A 25,803-nucleotide genomic window follows, 5' to 3' on the forward strand; every position below is an offset into this window, starting at 1 on the left:
TCCAAGAAAAATGCAATTGATCCCTTTACAATTGATGCAAGCTCTTTAAAGTTTTTTTCAAACATTCTTAAAAGCAATTAGAGATTCCAGACATTTTAAAGAAATTACAATTTTCCTTACTGTGTTGCTTCTGGGTCAAAGGTCATTGCACTTCCCTCCTTGGAAAAGAAAGCTTTATCATGGTTAAGTTTTCTTTACAATAATGTTCAAAATACGGCAAGTTCCTAACCTCAAACACTTTAACACATAGCGTATTACATCATATACAGGTAGCAACAATGATACATCTTATTTACAGAACAAACTTCATTACAAACGTACAGTTGTACTTTACAATCTTATAAAATCATGAATGTTCACCTGCCTTTAAGACATTGTTACCATCCTTTGTTCTTTAAACTCTTGACAGGGCACCTGCAATCATATTGTTTCAACCAGCAACATGCACAGCTTTTAGTGTAACTATCTGCAGCATTAAACTCCATTGAAACAGCTCTTGATTTGAACTTTCCTAGGAGCACCTGTAGGTTGTGGTTTGTATAGACTAGTACCTTCCTTCACTGTTCGTCACATACACTTCGAACTGCTGAAACGCCAGTTTAATCTTCCTTTTCGATGGTCAATTATTTTCTTTGATGTTTATCAAACTTCTTATAAAAGTAGCTAACCGGCCATTCTATACTGATATCATCATTTTAGAGCAACACCACTTCTACCCCTACATTACTGGTGTCAACAACCACTTTGATTGGCCTACTGAAATCTGGGCTTTAAGAACTCACTCAATGATTAAAATGGATTTTAACATCCTAGGTGCTATTTAATTTGACTGTGATCACTTGAACTTCATATTTTTCATCAATAAATTTGCCAGTGGGGTGACTATTGAAATTAAGGACAGATTTCTGGTAGAACCTGTACATATCCAGGTAATTGTAGTACTATCCATAGGGTCTATTACTTGTGCTAAGCCTACTGGCTGATTAGGTTCATATTGTGTTGTTATCGATGACCTGTTGGTGTACAGTGACACTTGGGACGATCATATCCAGCATCTGAGAACTTTGTTTGACAGGCTGGCTAAAGCTAATCAACGTCATCAATCTGACAGAGAGTGAGTTTGCTAAAGCCACGGTCACTTATTCACCACACGTGGTGGGCCAAGCTTGAGTGTTAAAGCAGGTCAAGGTTCAGGCCATAGTAAACCTTCCTGCTCCCAGGACCAAGAGAGAGATAACAAAACACTTCTTTAGTCTGTTCATGTGACACAGCCTTTTCTTCTGAGCGGGAGTATTAACTACATAGTTTACCTTATTGAGTTTCCTTTGAATGCAGTAGAGTCCACTAAACTAGCTTTCAATGGTTTGCCAGGCAGAAATAACAAGACTAACATCTCCTGGGGTAAATGACATGCCTACATGGCTCTGTTTGCTCATGCTTTCATCATCTGTTGAGAGGCCTTGAAGTGTTCCCTAGCCACCGCACAAGCTTTCGAGAGCCTTTCCTAAAACTTGGACACATCAAGGAGGTTGGTCGTCTCCTCCTGGGCCCAGAACCATTCCTTAATAAGCTTAAGGGCACCCTAACCTCATACCCATAGACCAGTTCGACTAAAACAGGTAGACTCTTTGGCATGTCTCTAGCCATGAATAACACAAACAATATCCCTGATCCCAACCCTGGGGGTATTCAAAACAATAGACCTTAATCATAGTCTTGAAGGCCTGATGGTATCTCTCCAGAGCACCTTGAGACTATGATTACCTCTTGGAACATCCCTGACATAAAAGCTGATCCTTGGTCCAACTGAATTTCTTTTGGCAACCCATATTTTGTGAAAAACTGAATGAGTTCGCCAATCACAATGTGCACTGTGATCCTTTTCAACACTATTATCTCCAGAAATCAGGTGGATGGTCCATGATGGAACCATGATTGTCAGTAGAACCTTACTGAAAGGTTCATTAAATGCTGGAATTGGGATTAATGGGGCTGGCTTGATCAAAGTCTGGGGCTTCCCTACCACTGACGTATGTGACATGTCTTTCAAAATACAACCACATTCTTCCACTAAATAAAATTGTGCCAATATCCTAGCCCGTATCTTCCAAATACCCACATGATCTGCAATTGGGATCTCTTAGGTGATCCGTAAAAACTCATTGCAGTAACATAGAGATACAACAGTTTGGTGGACTACAGCCCAATACTCACCAGCTGCCCCCTGAGGAGTCCTCCACTTTCTCATTAAAATGACATCCTTGATGTAATAACATTCATTGACCTTTGTAGCCTCTGCCTCAGAACACACTGTCTGAGACAAGCTCCTTAGATCAGGGTCTGCCTATTAAGCCTTAACTAAGGTGAACCTGCTAAACAATTCACCAAAACTACCCTGCGGGGAGCTGTGAGCTTTACTAGTCAGGACATTATCACCTGGGTGATAGCCCTGTTGACTCGGCAGGTGCATCAGGCTTGTTTTTCTCATTTCTCAGCTTTCACGTACCTATTCTTAAGACAAAATCAGGGCCAGGAAGAGAAATCATGGGCCCTGGTGCTTCTCCTGTTTCTGGGCTCTTTATCCCACCCCCCCCACCCCCTTTTTTAACCCTCCCCTTCACATTCTTTGGGTGCCCAAAATTGGGAACCTTAGTCACTGTGGGGTCAAACTGTTTCATATAGGCCTAGCATAACTTTTTGTCTTTTGTACTCTATGCCTCTATTTATAAAGCCTATCAAAAGCTCAGGTTTCAGTATGATACACTTTACAACTGTGGCTTTGTCAGACAATTACTCTCAACTTGGTCACTCGTTATACAGCCAGCTCTGCTTCTTTAAACCTGACCCTATGCAATATCTGGCCAGCAACATCCAAAAGACTTGAACCTCATAAGCACCTCAAACAACAATACCATGTACAAATGAGAATATCTTGAACTAACAGGGACTTATTCTTTTGGAGCGCGAGTCCTGGTTTCACTTCCAAGTTTAAAATTGGCAAAACCTTCCAGTAAGTTAGCACCAACCGATTCACTTGCAATAACGTACTATTTTTATCCACACGAGTGGGCTTTGTTAACAGAAAAATTACACTTTGCATCGAGTGATAAACATTTTCTCATTTTAAATTGAAACTAACCACACTTGCAAATGCTCAACGTGGACCATGTAATAGGAGAACAAAGTACTGCAGATGCTGGAAATCTGAAATATAAACAGCAAATGCTGCAAATACTCAGCAGGCCAGGAAGTATCTATGGAGAGAGGAACAGAGTCAATGCTTCAGGTCCACAATCTGCACTAGTTCTGACGAAGGGTCACTGACTTCTGTTTCTCTCTGCACAGATGCCGCCAGAGATGCTGAGTATTTCCAACACGTCCCATTTCTATTGGAGCAAAAATAAACTCTTTTGCCAGCCTTCTAAAAAAAAATCAGACTTCTTGTGAGCCTCTCAATCCCCTTCAGCAGGAAACCCAGCAGTAGCTTCCTGAGGTCTGGTTTGGCACATTAATCATGAATTCCAGAAAAAAAAGTTAAAGCTTGAAGAAAACATAAACAACTTGCTGAGCAAAAAAATCAATGTCAAAACAATAAATGGATAATTTAACAATGAGTAATTAATAAAAATGACCGTTAAAAAGTGCCAAGCATCAGATCTAACTAATAAAAACTTTTTTACCATTTTCCTTAAGAAGCAGAGTGAAAGTGAAACAGACTAGACCTCAAGTCCTGGTTACCAGGGAAGGGGAAGGGGAAGGGAACCAGAATCAAGATAAGGAGTTGTATTTGACTAACGCCAACCTTGTGTACTTTTTGAGCTGGCCTTGGTGGAAGGCATATGAAAATGGGAGTCGGATGCGAGTTGCCTTTCAGCCTGGGTTTTCCTCCTCTCCTGGCCTGGTGTGTAAATAGGTTTTTGAGGAGGGAGAGAGGATATGGTTGGTGTGTGTGCGTGTGTGGTCTCTCACATTCACTCCTCGCTCTCTCACTCGCTCACACACACACTCATTCACTCTCACACTTGCTCATTGTTTGGAGCTTCAGTAAAAAAGCCCAAATTTCTCTTCCTCACTCTGCCTCCTTGTCCTTTAGTGGTGAATGTATTACATTCATATCCTTTTCACCTGAGAATGTTCAAAGCTACATAGTAATCCCAAGTACAGCCTGTTTGTGGTCCTGTAAAATTCCAATATTACCTCATTTCTTTTGTATTCTGTACTTATAGATACAAGGATTTTTTAATCTATTTTTATGTGAACTTATGCTCCATCTTTTGAAGAACCTGCTTTAGAACCTTTAAGGCACTGCTGCAGCCTGTATATCATCTTTTCTCAACTGTTTCAAGTTTCTGGGAGTCAGACCCTCTCTTACAACAAAGGCTTGAGCCTCAAAGGTACTCATGTCAATTTCCCAATAAAATATAGCAAAATCAAACATGAAATTTTGTTTGTTTAAATGCTGGAAAGTTCCAGTGAACCCATTTTAGTCTCTGGGTTCATATCCTGGACTTGAACTCCCAATTTTTTTCCAATCCCTTTGGGGGAACTGTAAACCAAAATTACCAAATTTACTGAATGCCCCCCAAATGAAGAAATTATGAACAATGTCCCACTTTTTGTAGCTTTACTTTAACATAAACAACTTGGATTAACAGGCAAATAATACTCCAACTACAAAGGCAAATTTCACTTCAAATAATTGATACAACAAAGACTGGTCATACACAACCACACCATTTCAGCATATATGGCATTACGTAGCTATACAGTTCCACAATATGCTGTTCTTCATTCACACAGGGTAAGTCAGGAGTCCTATACAACAACAGCTTTCACATCTGGGTTTTATTGGTACAGTTATCATCAGCAAGGCACAATTCTACAAACTTTTTCTCTCCATCGGGTCATGACAGCCCTGATGATAACTTTCCAGAGTTCCTTTTCAACCAACCAACCCAGCTCATGGCCTGGCCACTTCTGAGAAAACACCCAGCAGTGTCTCTGAGCTATTCACACAGTTTTCCAGGTTTTAGACCTTTTTAGCCAGCTTTCACAGTACCTCCAAAAGCTCTTGTCTCCTTTCTGCCAAATAGAAAAACTGGCCTCTTAAGTGATTTATTTGCTTCTTCTCGTGAGAATTCTGAGTTTCTCTTTCTGTCTCTGCTTTCTCTTTGTGTCTGCATCGGTGTGCTGATTGTCTTCATCCTCCATCCCCTCTGCTTGTAGCTTTCCTTTGTATCTGCAGCTCTCCTTTGTGTTCATCCACCTGGCATTTCTATCTTAAATTTCTTCCTGTTGGTACTGCTTCCAGATTAAGGGTTGGTAGGTCACATGGACCAGTATTTCTTATTATCCAAGAAATGTACAATTGATCCATTTACAATTGATGCAAAGTCTTAAAAGTCCTTTCCAAGCATCCTTAAAAACAATTACAGATTCCGCAGACATTTTAAAGAAATTACAATTTCCCTTACTGTACTGCTTCTGGGTCAAAGGTCATAACAATGTATAAATTCAGCAAATGCAAAATGGGATATAAACAGCATCTGCAATTGTGGGTGTAAAATAGCAGATAATGCAACATATGAAACTTTGTACAGCAGGATATTTTATAACAGGGAGAGATAAACTTGCCAGCTCCTGTTTAGCAAAGGAGAATGATAGAAACAGTAAATAGTACAAGTAGTGTTATGGGTCAAAGCACATTAGACATTCTCATTTTCTTATCTACTGTAAGTACTTTTACAGTTAAAGGATGAAAGTCTTAAATATTTATTTCAAAGAGACAATGCCTTAATGAAAAGGTATTGGGGAGAGTGAAGAACCACATGTTATTTTCATTATAATATTGTGCTTAAGTAGCCCTGCATTGTGTTTGTGTTGTGGGTTTGTAAATGCGAAGAGGGCATTTGTCAATCATTTGTTCAATTATTAGTTCTCCTTTGGAAAGGGTGTGTAAAAGTGGAGAATAGAAAAAATTCAATGTAGGTATTTTGCTAGATGCTTGATCATTGTTATAAAATGAAAGATTGGTGCCACCACTTGGGCATTGTGCAGAAACTAGAAAATACACTGGGAATTAGTTTTGCTGTAGCCAGGGGTGGTAGGACCTAAACTAAATGTATATCAGTGATATATGTACTGACAGAGACATAACAGTGTACAGGACTTCCAAAACAATTCAACTGTATTAACACGCCCCTTTGAATGGTACTGGTGCTCTCTCACCACCTGATATTTATTTTTGTGCACTATTTTTTCAGATCTGGAAGTCAGACTACTTTTTCCAGTTGGGGATAGTGGTATTATTCTTATCCAAATTAGCTCCAGAACTAAGAAAATCACAAAAGTATTTGCAAATGGGCACTTTTTGTACAATCACTATACAAATGTTGTGATGAAAATAGTGCCAAAAGTCCAAAAGCTAAATTAGAAGCAAAGTGCAAACTACAAGTGTGTGTGTTTATATATACACATGTATGTTCATTGCACTTGCTTGACCAAAATCTGCAGCCAGTGTGCACTATTCCTGTCTGAACCAGTCTATTGCTATTGTATTTTGATATAGATCATTGCCGTCAAAAGAAAGCGAACTGCCTATAATGATTGATGTATTTCTTGTTTTGTCTTTTCACATGCTGTCTTTAATCTGTGCTTTATTGGCACAACGCCTTCTGAAATAATTCATCCAATCAAAATGCACTATGAAATTCATGTGTCCATCCATGTATCTGTCTGTGTGTCCATGCCAACTAATTTTAAAACTGGTTGCAAATCAATCCCAATGCAATCCAATTACAATCATCCATCAACAACATCTACATATAGACCACGGTTGGTTTGTAATTTTTTTGAGCCTAATGCATACACAAACTACGTACCCTTGGCATGCCATGCAGCACTGAATTGTGAAATGCTGTTGCTTTCTTGGATTGTGTTTTTTGGCATGGCTTTGGATTTTGTTTTGGCTCCCACCCACCTCTCACTTCAGTGCCCTCCTCCCAAAGATTCAAAAATAAGTTATATTAATAATGGTTTATTAGTAATTGTGAAAAGTTAATTTAGCAGAACAAGGCTGTGCCTTCCACTGTTCTATCTGCTGTGTAGATAAGTCCAACCAGCCAATTAAACCTGCAGAGGAAGGGTTAGCAAATTTCTCTTTGTCCTCAAAGACAAAATCAAAGTTCCAGAAAATGTAAATAAAAGTGAAATACTGCAGATACTGGAGGTCTGAATATGTATTTTTATATCCTACATTAGACATCCTTTTTAAATGTTTTTCTTGATGATGTGGTAGCTCAGGGACCATCATGTTCTATAAGGTGCTTCTCAACCATCAGCCTATCTTGATCAACTCTCTAATACTAGCTCCCCCTTTATAAAATCCGCCTTTCAACTCTCAAACCTATCTTTCAACCTTAACACCATCTCCCCTATCACCATATCCATCTTTCAACAATTAGATTACCAAAAGAAATGGGATTACATTATAGGGAAAGAGATTTTACCATAGGCATTGAAATTGCAGCACAAATGTTTACAGGTACATCTTTTTTCAAATGGATGGCTTTTCAGGGCTTTAGAGCCAGAAAACAGTCCTTTTGGCTTCTGTTTCCTCTTCAAGCCTGTGGACATCACTCCCTGCTTTGGACCCTTTCCTTGTGTTTGGTCACTGGTCCATTTAAAATTTGTGCACATGTATGACTGACCCACTGCCTCCATGTTACCTGATATGAGTGATGGAGATTTTGAAATATCCATGGGTGACTGCTATTAAGAATCCTTCATACATACAGCAATATATTGAAAGAGATCCTGATGCTATATGTGTCACCTATTGACAACTTAAAATTTAATAATATAACTAAAATAAAATAATGAATATATTATTTGAATGCCAGTTATTAAATATGTTAGGAAGGGACAATATTGAGCAATGATTCATAGTGTCCTTTCACCTTTTAAGACCAGAGTTGAATCTAGTCCAAATTGATGATGAAGGTCTCTATAATAATGAATTTATCATTGCCTAGTGTGAAAGGCCTTTCCTTAGTGACAAAAATCTGTTACAAGAGTGGGGTGGTCCTTGCCAATAGGTTGCTGTGTCAGCCTTTTATACTTTATATCTTGGTGACCAGGCTACTGGAGTGTTGATACCACTTCACATGTGTGGAACACAATAGCCTGTCCAAGAATTCTTGTAGTGCAGTCTTGCTGCTTTTTTTTGTCATTCTTTACCAAAGGGTATGATTTGGAAAAGCACCATGAAGAAATTATATAAGCCAGTATGGGCTTTTTTGAGAAGCCCAGGTTAAAAAAAAATCAAGGCTGCTAGTGCAGGGTAAAAGCAAAATTGAAAAAAGTGAAAAGAAAGACAAGGTAAATGAAGAGCCAGCGGTTAGGTTGAAGGATTTATTTTGATTATATATATGTATTTGATTTACTTTTAAGTCTGCTCAACTTCTGTTTTTCTTTGCCATTCTGTGGGTATTTGATAGCTGGGTCATACCACTGAAAAATTCAAGCTGTTGCATTACTAAAAATGTACATTTACTGCATGCGTTTAAAGAGCTGCCGATTTATCAGTCCACAGCTCTTATCAGGGACTGCTACTGTGTTGTTGCTTTTTGCAGTTGGTACCCGTGCATGCTCACTGGAGTCTATGGATGTAAATCATAACTTTAAAAGGAATTGTTTTATTTCTGCAGAATGTTTGCAAACCCCACATAACGTGCATTTTACTTGCAAGTAGACTCCACATTACGGCTTGCTAGTGTCAAAGAACAGTGCATTTGGTTGTGTTATAAATATATATACATATATACTTATATATATATTTTAACAAGGAAACCCATTCTTTCCCATGATTGGATGATAGCCAGACTTGTTATTTGGGAGTCTTCTTTAAGTGCCATTCTTGTCAAATGCAGCCAGCAGAGACAAGCAGACATTCATTTTTAACTGTCCTGTTTGTTCATTGACCTCGCTTTTGTAGAAAAATATTATCAACCTGAGCTTTCTACGGTTCTTCCGTGCTGCTCGACTTATCAAGCTCCTGAGACAGGGTTACACCATCCGTATCTTGATGTGGACATTTATCCAATCTTTTAAGGTGAGACAAGTAACAGTTTTGTTTTCAAACCAGTCCCTCAGATATCAAATCAGATATGTTGGCCGGGGAATTGGGTTTTGCAGAAGGTTAGGCGCTGTTCTTTCCCCTTCGAGAGCTAGGTTCAAATCCAGTACAGGCTGAAAGAATGAAAGTCTGCCTTAGATGTCGAATTCCATGTTTGGCCATATCTCAATACAACTGGGTACAAGCTCACAGCACAGAATGCATCAAGTTGGTTAAGTTCATCAGAGAACTCCTATGATGGCTATCGTGAGAAATTGGAAAATGTTGCACAAGTGCAATTGGTCGGGGGGGGGGGCACCATTTTGAGGTTGGGTTAGAGTAGAGGGAGCTTTACTGTGTGTAAGCATGCTACACTTATTTGAAAATACTTGATGCTAACATCATGGGGGGTAATTTTAACCTCCAAAACTGGTGAGTTTGGGTCAGGTGGGAAAATAAAATGGTACAAAAGTTCATTAAAATAAATCTCAGGCCCAAACCCAACCCACCTCAAATCAATCCAGTTTCTGTTTTAATGGAGGAGGAAAGGGAGGTGAATGACCAAAGTGCTCCCAGGAGGCATGTTGAATGCTTGCGTTTTAGAAGAGTTCTATCCATTAATATTGTCCGCTGGGTTTCCTTGGCCTCTGGAAACCGACTGATAAAAAGAGGTGAGAAGGGCCGGATCCAACAGCTAAGTGCCTTTACAGCACTGCTTGTGGGCCAAGAGGAGGAGGAGTGTTACCTCCAGGTCTAACTGGCTACCTAGCAAACCCATCCCCACCACCCACCCCCAATCCCCACCTCCAATCCCCACCTCTATGATCTTCATCCTCCTTGTAATCTTGCCTGTCAACCACACTCTAACAACGCAAGCCCCCGTAACAACTACCATCTTGACCTCCCCAACTACATTCTGCACCCCCCGACCTCTTCCCCCTGTGATCTCTATCCACCAGACCAACTGCATCCTTCTGCTGCAGGATTTCCCACTTAGCAGAAGGCAGCATGCCAATCAGCTTATCAAGCTAGTTTGATAGGTTGATTGATCTGGGAAACCTGGAGAAAAAATTGACAACACATCCTGCAGTTAAAAATTATAGAACATTTGGAAAACTAGCATTTCCATGTCCATAACCCTTCCCTCCAACCCTGCTCCAAAAGCACTGCTTGATAAGAATGTGGCCAATATTAAAGTTGTTCCATTCCCAGCACCAGAATCTCAGAATCTAATTTCACCTGGCAGTTTTCAGCCCAGTAGGGAAACAACCTGGTCAATATGTTTACGGAACTGGAAATACCTTATTAGTGTGATACATAATATTTGATTTTTGAGACACTTGGAGAATGGAATGGGTGATTGAATCTATTTTTCAGGCATTGCCTTACGTCTGTCTCCTGATTGCAATGCTGTTCTTCATTTATGCCATTATTGGAATGCAGGTAAGACAGAATTTCTTTTCTATTTATAATCTGGAAGAAAAATGTCCAAAACCTTTGCAAATCTGTTTCTAAAATGTTACCATCAATGCATTATTTTAACAAAACTAAAATAGGTCCCCTCCTCCCTACCCCCTACAGCTCAGCTGGAAAATATTCCACAGGCTATGAAATTCAGCAAGAATATCTGAGGCTCAGTCTCGCTACAAGTAGTAGGGCCATTTCAAATTACTCACTTTCAGTGAGGTTACAGCAGTGACATACAGACTAGGAGCTCCAACATGGCATGTCTCTATTCAGGTCATAAATTTGCCACTTAGTGAAATGTCATAGTATAATCATGAACAGAAGAATGTAAACAGCACCTTAGAACCCATATAGAAACAGGCTTTTTTAGCCTGTTCTGTCATTTAGTGAGATCATATCTGATCTGCAACCTAACTTCACATACCCGCCTTTGCCCCATATCCCTTAATACATTTGATCAACAAGATCTATCTATTCCGTATACTTACAAAGAATTACTTTGAAGCCCAATGATTGCCATTTTGCACACAAGAAGATCTCTCAAATGGTAATGAGATGAATAATCAGATCACCTGTTTCTTGGTGGCATTAGTTGAGTGGGGAATGTGGAGATAACACTGGGATAACTCTTTGCTCTTCCCTGAGTAGTGGAATGGCGGGTAGATGTGGCCTTAATTTAATGCCTTATCTGAAGGATAGCTCCTTTAACTGCCTCAGAAATGCATTAGACTGTCAGCTGATATCATGTGCCTGGTCCTGAAGTCAGGGCTTGAACCCATGGACTTCTGACTTAGTGGCAGGGATGATACCAATTAAGCCAAGCTGGCATTTTGGACAAGAAATATTGCCCCTGAATATTCCTTCCTGTTTAATATAAGTTCATTGCAGCAAGACCATAAACCGAATATTCTTTTAGAATTTTGAATATGAGATTTTATATCTAGGTTATGTGTTAAAACATTCATTACTGCATAGAATGTCATTTTGATACAGCAGGGATTGATTGGTTCGTGCATTATATGGATCACATGATGGTGATCCACTGTTGTAATTGGTTTATAGTAATTTAATGGAATGGCAAGTAGAGGTGCTGGGGCTCTTACAATGAGAACAGATTCCAAACTGAATCTCACTGACATTCACATCTCAGGTTTTCCTATGGGAATAAACAGCCATTCCCGGGTACATTCTCCATGGCAACGCCTCTACCAAACAGTCTACTTGCCAACCAATCAGCACCCTCTTCTCATGCAGTATAAATTGTTCTCTTTGAGATTTGGTAATCTTGTGAGTCTGTCCTGATGAGCGCAAGACAAAAAGTTTCGACAGCATGTCTCTTTTTCAGCAATAAACTTCCCTATGTTCAGTGGGGAAGTATGGGTGGAAGGGAAGAAACTGATTCTAGTACTGTTTTCCAACTCTGTTCAGAACATCTGGGAAACCAAACAAGCTGTAGTGTTGTCAGCACCTTCCAAAATTATAGCTTGCGGATGGACGACTGGAGCAGTCCAATCAGAGGAGAGGGAACTGACCAGTGGGGAAAAATAATGTGTTGCAAAGCAAACAGGAAGCCTCAAAATATTGATTTGAAAAATCATAACATATATAGCAACTGAATAATTCAAACCAGGCTGAAATGACAGTCCCGATGCTCTGCACAACTTCTACTTGAAATAGGTCAGGGAAGTCTCAATTCGGTTTTCAGTGGGTGGAGCGCACAGTTACAGACTTGATCCTAGGCAATCTCACTCAATAAATAACCCCAAAAAGCCAATATCATTAGAAATAAAAATAATCAATTAATTGAGAATGATGCAGAATGATTGAATTAGAATAACCTACCAACAGTTTTCATTTTTTAAATAGTTCCCTCTTTGATATTACATCTCCTATATCTTAGGGTAAACTGCTAGCAAATGAGATGTAATAAATAAAAATGGGGCAAAAGAAATTGTGTCAATACCCAGGCCCTGTTGAGTAGCTATTTTTGGTGATTTCCAGTGATTGAAAAGGACAGTGAACAGTCCTACTTAGTTTTGTGGAAATGGTTGTGGCCTGGCTTACAGTGTGCTGCTTCCATCTAGTGGCTAAATAGAGATATCTAGCTGAACACATCAAACATGCATTATCTCTTTTTCTAAATGGTATAGGCAGCATTGCGCAATTACTGGGATAGACCTGACTGCTAGGTCTGAGGCCACTCATGTTATCACACTTGCAAACCACTGGAAACTGTGGTAAAGCATACCACTTAAAAGGCTCGCAGTGTCTCTTCTACTTTCACAAAAGTAGACTATGCAGACTATGTCTGATGATGAGCTGTCACCAAGGCTTCCAATATGGATGGGCTAGATACAGGATTGGCTGGATACGGGATTGGGTAGATATAGGGGTGGGCTAATCTACAGGGATGTGTTTATCTACGAAGATGGGCTGGACTGCAGGGATGGGCTAGGCCACAAGGATGAGCTAGTCTACAGGTTTTCAGTCTTAAAGATACGGAGAGTGGCAGCATAGTGGAGTTGAAGAGTAATATTAGCTATTAAATGGCAAAGCAGCTTAAGGCACCATATGATTTCCTCCTGCTCTTACTTCTTGTGTCACTTCTTTCCTCCTGTGACCTCAACCACCTGAACTCCTCTGGTATGTTGACAGACCTCAGAATACTTGTGGTGGGAAAATAAAACCAATTGACTAAAACTGGCCATTGATCTATTTATTTATTTCTGTGCTTTCCCAACTTAAACTACCATTTTGATGTTTGATTGTTGGATTATTGAAAAACTTTAGCGTCATTTTGCAAACAGTGATACATTATACCTGGTTCCATGAGTCCTACAGACTCTTTCATGCTGCATTCTCACTGTGTTAAAATCAGGTTTTTAACTCTAACCTTTAACTCATTATTTCCCAGAGCCTTAACCTTGTAGTACCTTCCCCACCCCTCACTCAGTCTTCCATTCTAACTATAATCTACAGTTTTGCCATCTGATTTACCTGCTTTTAACTGCTTCTCCTCAGCTCTTTTCAACCTTGACAGCCCTCTGTTAACTTTATGAATTTAAAAAACTTGAAATTCCAAGTCTGTTGAGATCCTGCAAAGATGTAGTTCAGTGGAGACTCTATGCCCTTCCAACCTCACATAACTTCAATTGCAGAAAGGGATTACAGTCTGTTATAAGACAAAACATCTGAGTTATGACATTCTGGAGCTGTTGCCTGTTGCTAAGTCTTCATTATAAATATTTTTCCTTTTTTCCCCTATGAGCAGAGTACTTGTGTGAGCACAATGATTAAGATCTCTCAGCTTTAGCACAAGCTGTCTCAGCCCCAACATACCAATCAGTTGCTCTTACATCAATAGTCATGAGGTGCTTTGAGTGCATTGTGTCAATTGTCTTTTGGATCCTCTTTTTCCACTTATTGATCCGAAGTTTGCCCATCAGCATCCTTAGTCAGTGGTTGATGCTGTTCTGACCTTGGTCCATCTGATCCAACAGCATAAGGATAGATTAGACAACTATGCTTGCGCTACCTTTGTTGATTTCTCTTCAGCTTTTAATACTATACAACCATTCAAGCTTAATGAAAAATTGAAAAACTTTGATGTCAATCCTACTCTCATACTTTGATCAATGATTTCCTTCTTAACAGGACCCAGTGGGTGTTAGGCTCTGAATAAATCCTAGAAACTATGTTAATGAATACTGGACCTCGTCAGGGTTGTGTGCTGTCACCTTTACTTTTCATCCTCTATAAGAATGACTGTTGATCAGGGTATCAGTACATAACAATCCTGAAGTATGCTGATGATATGCTACTTGTGGGTATCATAAGGAATAATGAAGGAAACTATAGGAACTTGGTGGAGAAGTTCGTAAAATGTTCTGAATGAAAACAAGATGAAAGAACTAGTTATAGCCTTTAAGAAAAAGTCTGTTAATGATATTGTTCCTGTGAAGATTCATGATGTGGATATTGAAATAGTTACTAAACACATGTATCTAGGTGTCAAAGTTGATAAGTTGAATTGGAGGGATCAGTGAACAGATGTGGTGGCCAAGGGACACACAATTATACTACCTCAGAAAATTAAAATCCTTTCAAGTAGACCCTACAGTCATGAAACTCTTCTTTCCGGCTGCAGTTGAGAATGTTATCCTTTTTGGATGTCTCGACTGGTACTGTTGTCTTAGGAAAGCAGACTCTTTAAGGGTACAGTGAGTTTGGAACGGGCAGAAAAGGTATTTGATGAAAGTAAAGAATGTCGTGAACAATGAGAATCACCCCTTGTTTCAGTATTACTGCTGGTTGTGTTCAGGTGAAAGGCTAAAATCCCTCAGATGCAGGACAAATCGGGCCCTGAATTCATTTGTGCGCTTCCCTGTACAAACTTTCAACAGAAATTTGATGTATTGATGAGAATATGCACTCGGGGTGGGACTCGATGTCGGATTATTTTAACACATTGGAATAGTTTTACTACATATTTTCATTAAAGTTAGGTCTCTGATAGGGTGATTTTCTTTCTTTATTGTTATCATTCATTTATATGTAATTTTTAACAAACGAGCAATGCACCTGAAATGAATTTCCGTATGGATAATAACATGAAATTGAAATTGAAATAAACCTTGCTTCATTTTGCAGCTATTTGGAAATATTGCAGTTGATGATGATGAAGATAGTGAAATTAATCACCACAACAACTTCAGAACATTCTTCCAAGCCCTGATGCTTCTCTTCCGGTAAGAAACATCAACTTTATTTGCCTCTTAATTTCTCCTAATGTCTACTGAGGGACAGGTTCCATAGATACCATGTACCTCTCCAGTACCTCTTTTCATGCAGCCTAGGTAGTGACTGTCAGCAGGCTATCAAAGTATAGAAGGTACCACAGCCAACTCCAATTCTGTCCTCACCTGCCATGTAGACACGTGCACTTTTCAGCAACAATCCATTGTGTAATGATCAAGAGCAGGAATATTGGCAAATCCAGTTCCATCTTTCCCTAGCTGATGAAGCCTCCATTCTTCCCCATACCCCTCAGTGCTGCCCTGGCTAACTCAGCCCTTGCTAACTCAGCCCAGGCCAGGGGTTGAAACTGAAATTCCTTGATCTGTAGAGCTCAGCATGACAGCACATTTACCCACTGAGCTATCACAGAGAAGGACTCAGACTGGACGATTCCTCCTGTTAGTAAGTCTACTGTTCTGTCCCAGTGCACAATTTAAGGAGAAATCCCTGACCCAATGTGCCTAGAAGAGGCCTCAAATTTTACCTAGAATTGGGAATCACTTGTACTGGGGCTTTTATCAAATTGAAGCCTTTCAGGTGAGTTACTAAGGGAAGGGTGTGAATTCCCAATTGGTTTTCATCCATCCTTCCTGACTGCAATCACAGAATCACAGTGCAGAAGAGGCCCTTCGGCCCATCGAGTCTGCACCAACACGTGAGAAACACCTGACCTACCTACCTACCTAATCCCATTTACCAGCACTTGGCCCATAGCCTTGAATGTTATGACGTGCCAAGTGCTCATCCAGGTACTTTTTAAAGGATGTGAGGCAACCCGCCTCCACCACCCTCCCAGGCAGCGCATTCCAGACCGTCACCACCCTCTGGGTAAAAAAGTTTTTCCTCACATCCCCCCTAAACCTCCCGCCCCTCACCTTGAACTTATGCCCCCTTGTGACTGACCCTTCAACAAAGGGGAACAGCTGCTCCCTATCCACCCTGCCCATGCCCCTCATAATCTTGTACACCTCGATGAGGTCGCCCCTCAGTTTTCTCTGCTCCAATGGAAACAACCCAAGTCTATCCAACCTCTCTTCATAACTTAAATGTTTCATCCCAGGCAACATCCTGGTGAATCTCCTCTGCACCCCCTCCAGTGCAATCACATCCTTCCTATAATGTGGCGACCAGTCCTGTAACAAGATTTTATGTGTATTTTTTTATGTGTATTTCAGGAGTGCAACAGGGGAGGCGTGGCATAGTATCATGTTATCATGCTTGGGCGGCAAACCATGTGATACGCGATCTGGCATTGTAGGAAACGAGTGTGGCAATGAGTTTGCCTATTTCTACTTTGTCTCCTTTATTTTCCTCTGTTCCTTCCTGGTAAGTATCGAGTGCACCGCATTTCTTTTCAACCTCATTATTTTAATAACTAAAAACAGAAAATGTTGGATATATATAGCAAGTCTGTCAGTATCTGTTCTGGATGTGCACCCTTCACATCAGAAGCACTAAACAAAACATCCTACTTAAGATCCTGATGACCGGTTATGTATTTCCAGCTTTTTCAGTTTTCTTCTCTATTATTACGCCACTGTTGTCTCAACAAGCTAATCAAGTTAGCTTTTTATAGTTAATGAGTCTATTTTCAAAAATGATTTCCATGATTCCCAGAGTGAAATATGATAAACTTCATTTCTGTCACTGTTGATGTAGTTTGGGGCACTGGGTGGTGCCGTGAGCTTGCATGTAACCATTTCACTTCAGGGACCTGAGTTCTAACCTAGCCATTACTTGTGGGATGAAAGTCTCTGTTTTTCTGTAGGCTTGAAGGATTTTTCTTGAAATCAGCTTTGAAAATTTTGATCCAGGAAAGAAGTATTTGATGGACATTTCCATGTTTTATTTATATACCTCACTGATCATGATATGCTTTACTGGTATTTTTTATGTAAATTTCTCCTCTTCCCTCCCCTGTAGACAAGATTCATGCTAAGTCATTGGTCAGTTAAGTAGTGAAGATTATTATCTGAAAAGGAAGAATGTGCAGGGCTACAGGCAGAAGGCGAGGAGGGGCACTAGGTGAATTGCTACTTTAGAGAACCAGCTCAGACATGATGGGCCAAATGGCCTCCTGTGCCGTAACCATTCTGTGATTCTATGAAATGAGGATGGATGAATATTCTGGAGTTGTATGATATCTCTGAGGATTAGAGAATATTTTCCTTCCCTTAGGAGATTTAATGGGTGTAGCATCCATGATAGAGTAGATTGTAGATGATCTAAGCAAGAAGCAGGACTGAGTGGTTCTTCATTCTCTTTCGCTGCTGCCTTACTTTATAATTATACTACCTTGGTCTGATGTCATAGCTAAGATTCAGAATTCTCTACATGTGAATCCTGTGTCTTTCTTTTATGTGGCAGAACATGGGTCCCTGCTCTTTCAGTTGACTGTTAAACAGTTAATAACTTGTAGTTAATTAATGCGCACCCCAGTTTATGCTTCTTCACTTTTTATATGTCAGATGCTGAACCTCTTTGTTGCCGTCATCATGGACAATTTTGAGTACCTGACGCGGGACTCTTCCATCCTTGGACCCCATCACCTGGATGAGTACGTCAGGGTCTGGGCTGAGTATGATCCAGCCGCCCGGTAAGCACCTATCATTAGCAAGCTTCCTTCCTCAGAGTTCTGTACCACAGCGTGGAATCTGAGCGGATGGGAAATGAGAACTATTAGTTGCATCTGAATTGCAGCCAGAAGCAGTGAGCTCTCACTGTGGACTCACTGCACACATTAAAATTGAGGCTAACGTGTTCATTTTCAATTCATTTTTTTTTTCTGTAGGTTAGTGACACACTGTTATGAGTCAGCCATATATCCAGGTTCAGATCCAAATGGAGAAGAACTGGATGAGTAGCTTTTAGTAAGATACCAACAAACAGCCACACCATCCCCACAGCCCCAACTGGAGATCATTCTCTTTAAACTTTTTAGAAACATCTCCAGCACCAATGACCGCTCAATTTGAATGAGCATTTCTGGCTTGCAAGTCTAAACTCCAGGTGGTATGAGTAGTGGGGTTAAAATTTAAAAAAATTAAATTTCTAACATCATGACTATGACTCGCTGTGCAGGTATCTATCTGTATACACCGTGCAACAGAGCTCAATATGTACACTTCCTGCTGACAGTATAGCTGTTTGTGATCTCTCGGAGACCCTACAAAAATGTTTCTGGATTTATGTGGCTGCAGAAAGACTAGCTGATTGGTTTTGAAAAAAAAATTTAGAAATCTTTGATTGAACTTTTAAACTGACTGCTCTGTGGGCCCCATTTTTCAGGCAGTTGTCTCAATGCCTCTCCATCATAATGAGCGGACCTCAGTATGTTGCTAGAGTTTTCTTCCTGTTCCCAATCAATGATGGCAATTCACTTCATCTGCCTTTATGGCTTTAATATAGGTAACATGTAATTGATTAAATTTTCAGTGTGTATGAAATCTGAGTATTAACAGGGCTGAGGCAATTTCTCTCGCTTCTAATGAGTATTCCGGGAAAATGCACATTCCTCTTGTGGCATAGCAATTCCATGCGGACACACATTGTAATAGAAATAAGAATGCACTTAAAAGCCAAAGTCACAGGATATGGGCAACGGAACCAGACTGACCACCCAGCATCAACCTAGGCACCGGAAATGACAATAGCAAACCAGCCCTGCTGATCCTGCAAAGTCCTCCTTACTAACATCTGGGGGCTAGTGCCAAAATTGGGAGAGCTGTCTCACAGATTAGTCAAGCAACAGCCTGACATAGTTATGCTCACAGGATCATACCTTACTGACAATGTCCCAGACATTACCATCACCATACCTGGTATCTGGTATGTCTTGTCCCACCGCAGGACAGACCCAGCAGAGGTGGCGACACTGTAGTGGTATGCAGTCGGGAGGGAGTTGCCCTGGGACCCCTCAACATCGACTCTGGACCCCATGAAGTCTCATCGTATCAGGTCTCATGGGCAAGGAAACCTCCTACTGATTCCCACGTCCCGTCTTCACATTGAGGATACCCTCCATCGTGTAGTGTGGCACTACCACCGTGCTAAACGGAATATATTTCAAACAGATCTAGGAACTCAAGACTGGGCAACCATGAGGCGTTGTGGGCCATCAACAGCAGCAGAATTGTACTCAGCTACAATATGTAACCTCATGGCCTGGCATACCTCCCACTGTACCATCACCAAGCCAGGGGGGATCAACCCTAGTTCAATAAAGAGTGCAGGAGGACATGCCAGGAGCAGCACAGAGCTTACCTAAAAATGAGGTGTCAACCTCGTGAAGCTACAACACAGGACTACTTGTGCGCCAAACAGCATAAGCAGCAAGTGATAGACAGAGCTAAGCGATTCCACAACCAACGGATAAGAGCTAAGCGATTCCACAAACAACAGATCAGATCTAAGCTCTGCAGTCCTGCCACATCCAGTCGTGAATGGTGTTTGACAATTAAACAACTCACTGGAAGAGGAGGCTCCATAAATAACTCCGTCCTCAATGATTGGGGAGCTCAGCACATCAGTGCAAAAGATAAGGCTGAAGCATTTGCAACAATCTTCAGTCAGAAGTTCTGAGTGGATGATCCAGCTCAGCCTCCGCTGGAGGTCCCCAGCATCACACATGCCAGTCTTCAGCCAATTCGATTCACTCCACGTGATATCAAGAAACAACTGAAGGCATTGGATACTACAAAGCCTATGGGACCTGACAACATTCCGGCAATAATATTGAGACTTGTGCTCCAGAACTTGCCATGCCTGTAGCCAAGCTGTTCCAGGACAGCTACAACTTTGGCACCTACCCACAATGTAGAAAATTTCCCAGGTATGTCCTGTACACAAAAAGCAGGACATATCCAACCCAGCCAATTACAGCCCCATCAGTCTACACTCCATCATCAGAGAAGAGATGGAAGGAGTCATCGACAGTGCTTTCAAGCGGCAATTTCTTACCAATAACCTGCTCATTGATGCCCAGTTTGGGTTCTGCCAGGGCCAATCATCTCCTGACTTCATTACAGCCTTGGTTCAAACATGGACAAAAGAGTTGAACTGCAGAGTTGAGGTGAGAATGAACGCCTTTGACATCAAGGCTGCATTTGACCGAGTGTGGCATCAAGGCACCCTAGCAAAACTGGAGTCAAAGGGAATTAGGGGAAAACTCTCCGCTGGTTGGAGTCATACCTAGCATGAAGGAAGCTGGTTGTGGTTGTTGGAGGCCAATCATCTAGTTCCAGGGCATCACTAAAGGAGTTCCTCAGGATAGTGCCCTAGGCTCAACCATCTTCAGCTGCTTCATCAATGACCTTCCTCCCATCATAAGGTCAGAAGTGGGGATGTTCGCTGACTATTGCACAATGCTCAGCACCACTTATGGCTCCTCAGATATTGAAGCAGTCCATGTCCAAATGCAGCAAGACCTGGACAATATCCAGGCTTCAGCTGACAAGTGGCAAGTAACATTCGCATGCACAAGTGTCAGGCAATGACCATCCCCAACAAGAGAGAATCCAACTATCGCCCCTTGACATGCAATGGCATTACCATCACTGAATCCCCCATTATCAACATCCTGGGGGTTACCATTGATCAGAAACTGAACTGAACTAGCCATATAAATAGTGTGGCTACAAGAGCAGGTCAGAGGCTAAGAAACCTGTGATGAGCAACTCACTGCCTGACTCCCCAAAGCCTGTCCACCATCTACAAGGCACAAGTCAGGAGTGTGATGGAACACTTGCCTGGGTGAGTGCAACTCCTACAACACTCAAGAGGCTTGACACCATCCAGGACAAAGCAGCCCACTTGATTGCCGCCCTTTCCATAAACATTCACTCCTTCCACCACTGACACACAGTGGCAGCAGTGTGTATCATCTACAAGATGCACTGCAGCAACTCACCAAGACTCCTTAGGCAGTACCTTCCAAACCCACGACCACTACCATCTAGGAGGACAAGGGCAGCAGACACATGGGAACACCACCACCTGGAAGTTCCCCTCCAAGCCACACACCTTCCTGACTTGGAAATATATCGCCATTCCTTCACTGTCGCTGGGTCAAAATCCTGGAACTCCCTCCCTAACAGCACTGTGGGTGTACCTACATCACATGGACTGCAGCGGTTCAAGAAGACAGCTCATCACCACCTTCTCAAGGGCAATTAGGGATGGGCAATAAATGCTGGTCAAGCCAGTGACGCCCACATCCCATAAATGAATTTTTTTTTTTAAAGCCTATGAGTTGTAGTTATTATTGTTGCTCATCAACACTTAACAGTCCTTTAACTATGACTTTTGGATCGCTTATGAGCCCCAGTTATGATGTGTGAGTGAGGAGGGTCTTTCATTCTCACGCATATTCAAAGGAATGAGCCGCAAACTCATTCTTAGTTAAGGTTTTAGAAAAGCACTGAAGACCTCTTGCCTTTCAGTGTTCACCTGTAACAGTATAAACATGAGAACCAATATTCCAGACCAAAATAAATCAATGTAGCCTGCTTGTTATCACCAGGCGAATATCTGGAGTTTGTTGCTGAGTGAAGTCCTGAGTGTGTGAGCACCATCAGTGCTGGCCCTATAGGAGCACTTGTCTTGACAGTCACTCATGGTTGCTGTGCAGGAGGTGACCTCATTGTCATCCTGACTGAAAGGAGGGAGTGGGATAACAGAAGATAGTCTCGAGGAATCTGGAAAAGGGGAAAATTTAAGGGAAAACTGTAAAACTAGTTATTTTACAAATATTTCCAAGAGCCTGTTCCCAGAAATAGGTAGATTAGAACCCCTCCAATTTCTGGAGCAGGAGCTGTCATGGTGGGATTTGAACCCATATCCCAGGGCATTAGTCTGGGGCTCTGGAAAACTAGTGCAGTGATAGTACCACTACCCCACATCTCCCCCTATCCTTGGTTAGATTGGATTCCGGCCAGCTGCTCACATTAACCGCTCTTAGAAAATGTCAGTTAATTAATCCCCCTTCTGGTGGGAGAGGTGAGTCTTTAGATGTCAACTTAACACTGAGGTAACAACTAAAATCATTTGAAGGAGTAGGTCTTTGGATAAACTGGATACAATGAATGACTACTGTATGTATTAGTGAAGAAAACACATTGATCACTCACTGAGTGAATCATTAAAATCACAATTCCCTCCTGCCTTCCCCATCAGTCACAAAAATGAATAAAAAATAGTTTGCAACAGTCTCAGCCTTTTTTGTGCTTCTTTATATAATTGAAATTCCTCTCAAATATCCTAACCTTGTCCCCAGTATGTTATGTGTGAATCCTGTTAGTTTTGTCAGCTGTGAAGCAATTACTGTTCAGGAAAGTGATAGTTGTATAAAATTGTGTCATTTGAAAAAAAGTGTTTAGGACAAGTTTTGTAACAAAAATACATACCTAATCTCAACTTCATTCTGTAAAATTTAAAGTTGTATTGTATTGTCAAGGTCTGACCTGGCTCCAAGATGTTATAAAATCATGTCATTCATTTGCTTATTTTTAAAACATCAAAGACATAGGCCAGAAAGGGCCCGGCCCCAATTACAGTTCTGTCCTAAACCTCCATCAGGGTGACAGTAGGAGCCCTGATTAGAAAACGTACATAACAATATATGGGTGAGGCCAAGATAACTGGCTCAGGTGTGATACACCTTGCTTTCCATTGTTGAAGAGCCTACAGACACTCAGTAGCTAGATACACATTAGGAATGACTACTTAAACATGGACAGTCAACATTTGTGGATTTTACCCCAGCAATTTTTTCAGGAGGGCAGAGGATAAAATGAGAAGAATATTTATCATGATAGTAAGAAGATTAGGGGATGTTCTATGGCTCAAAATCATTAAGGGAGCTTAAAATTGTAGTTGATTTTACCAGTGAGAGAAAAGAATTTAAACACCTGAATCAACATCTAATTGTTCTCATAATTCATTAAAAAATGAAAAGACTGTTTTTATTAAATAAAGATCGAGAAACCTAATTTCATTGGATCAAAATAAGTAAAATAGTTACATAAATCCACTGAGCCTGGGATCAAAATGAAAATGTTGCAGTACCAGTTTTCTGCTACATGACGTATCAAAATGAAGATTCATCATTAAAGAGGATATTCGACAGAGCTGATCCAGCCAAATTGTTCACTTAGTAGAAACATTCAAATATCAGTGGATAAGTAGGAAAATTAGGAATAATAAGAAAAGCAAGTGGCATTTGTTCACACTAAGTGAATTAGACAGGCGACAAGCCATTGAATCTTAAGAGTATAAATGAGTTCCAGAGCTAAGCTGCCCACTTACAATTTTAATTTAATTAGAACATGAATTTGACCAGCTACATCCAGGTTCCTATGATTTTTTTTTGGGTTCACTAATCCCCAACAATTTACCGAAGTGGAGCAGTTAAATTTGCCTTTAGATTATGGAAAGGGTCATTTACGTGAATTGAATGAGCAGGGGAGGTCGTCTTTGAATAAAGAAATTAAATAAAATAGAAATAACGTTCAACAAGAACAAGAGAAGATTGGAATGAGAAAGGCCCTTCAAGTCATCAAGCACATTACCACAGTCTAACATACCAAATCATTGACCTCACCATTCACTCCACCAAGCTCCTTCGAAAGTCTCAGTACAGTAATGTTAAGAGGACGTTAAACAAAATTCCTTTGTAGTTGGTATATAGCGGGCAAATGCAATTAATAAGCAAGGATTGTTCACTAACCCCCAACATCTATGGACTGATGAAATCCTGAATTCTTTATAAGACTTTAGAAAAGAAGATTTTGTATATGAATTTATAAAGAATATATAGACATAATTTCAACAGATTCAGCCCATAATTCAGTTTCTTATTGTAGTAAGAAGTTACTATGGCGAGAAGTTGCTGCAACAGGCCATACCACTCTTTTTCATACAAGTGGACAGGGATGACATTTGCCTTGTAGATGGCCTATACCATGGGTCAATATGGGCCCCTACTTTTCCTAGATAATCTAATTGCTGGATCCAGTCAGGACCACATCCAATTGCATGGGTTGCTTGGTCCTAATGCTATAAGGACCTCTATAAGTGTAGTTCTATTACTCAGTTTACTTGATTAATTAGGTTATCAATGTTGTAATAGATTTAGTGCTACCGCCAAAAGCTACATTGAGAAAAATAAATCAGTCAAGAGCACAACAGGATCATTAATAGTTTTCAGTGAGTTTGGCAAGTTAAACCTTGGCCTTTACCATACTCTGCAACTTTAAATATCTGATTGGCTGGTTTGTTTACTTATTTCCCAAAAATTACACTTTCTACAGTTCTTTAGAGGCAATATCCATCTATTGCTGAATTTTTAATGGAATTCTAATTATGCAGTAAACAACCCTAGTTTCTACCTGCACTGTGACCTGTATTGTTTCTAAGCAAGGTGAAGCCTTGACTGTTGGTAAGGTGGTGATATCATAATAGTTGCCTCTTTGGATCTCCATGGATGTGGCAACTGATGATACCATGGATCAGGTACAATTCTAAATATAACCATATAAATCTTGAATATTATACTCTGCCTATAGCCTATCTCTTTTCTCAAATACAAACTTGATGACATTATTTAGCAATATTCTGTCAGTTGCCCACATAGATGAAAGGATAGGTCATTATTTGCATCAGCTGCAGATATGTCACTAAGGAATGCAGGTTGCACCTTAAAAAAGAGCAATTTAAGTGACTAAGAGCATCATTTGTAATGTGACACATAACATGGGTTAACATTTTGAAGTCACTCATATGGCTGTTGAATGATTTGTTTTTCCTTTCTAATCACTGATTTGTTGAAAATTATGGGGCTTGTGAGAGTGAAGATAGGAAAGTGATGAATCCAGGGATCCTGTTAAAGGTCTCTCAAAGTTAATGAGAATACACGGTTACAGTTATCCTTCATGCTAATGTTTATGATTTACAACTGATGCTCAGAAATAGCATGTTGTGTAAAACACTCCCCCCCACCCCACGCCCACACCCCCCACCCCCGTGATATCCTGAATAAGAACAGTGGGCTGAGATGGTAATGAGACAGCAGGAGAGAGTGATGTGAATAAATCTGTGGACTCCTCTGTAGATCATATCCCAATTTATCAGCACCTATTTACCACTCCCTGTCCAGCTGCCAGGATAAAGCCTCCCTATCTAGGAACCAAGCCAGGAACTGACAATACCCACTGATTTGGACAATGGAAGAGGAAAGAACAGTTGAGTCTGGAGTCTGAACTCTGATCCTCGAGACCAAAGTAATGTGAATTTATAGAACAACTGATTGGATCTCACTATTGCCTTTGACAGCAACTTAGATGATTCTGGCGTCTTGGGTTTTTGAACGGAAGCTGAGAAAGGTTTACCACCACTGTTTCCCTTCTTGCTCAGTCTTGCATTTCAGT

General features: G+C 40.6%; 1 protein-coding gene across 1 annotated transcript in view; it reads left to right on the forward strand.

Moving 5' to 3' along the window:
- The window catches only part of LOC144668888 (voltage-dependent P/Q-type calcium channel subunit alpha-1A-like), a 741,147-nt gene that overhangs the window by 620,730 nt on the left and 94,614 nt on the right, over positions 1 to 25,803 (forward strand). The window contains exons 34-38 of the mRNA XM_078531346.1: positions 8,996 to 9,112; positions 10,493 to 10,558; positions 15,233 to 15,330; positions 16,555 to 16,705; positions 17,848 to 17,975. Coding sequence (XP_078387472.1) covers positions 8,996 to 9,112; positions 10,493 to 10,558; positions 15,233 to 15,330; positions 16,555 to 16,705; positions 17,848 to 17,975 — 560 coding nt within the window. The remainder of the gene's footprint in view (positions 1 to 8,995; positions 9,113 to 10,492; positions 10,559 to 15,232; positions 15,331 to 16,554; positions 16,706 to 17,847; positions 17,976 to 25,803) is intronic.

The sequence above is a fragment of the Cetorhinus maximus genome, chromosome 28 (assembly GCF_964194155.1).
Source record: "Cetorhinus maximus chromosome 28, sCetMax3.hap1.1, whole genome shotgun sequence".
NCBI lineage: Eukaryota > Metazoa > Chordata > Chondrichthyes > Lamniformes > Cetorhinidae > Cetorhinus > Cetorhinus maximus.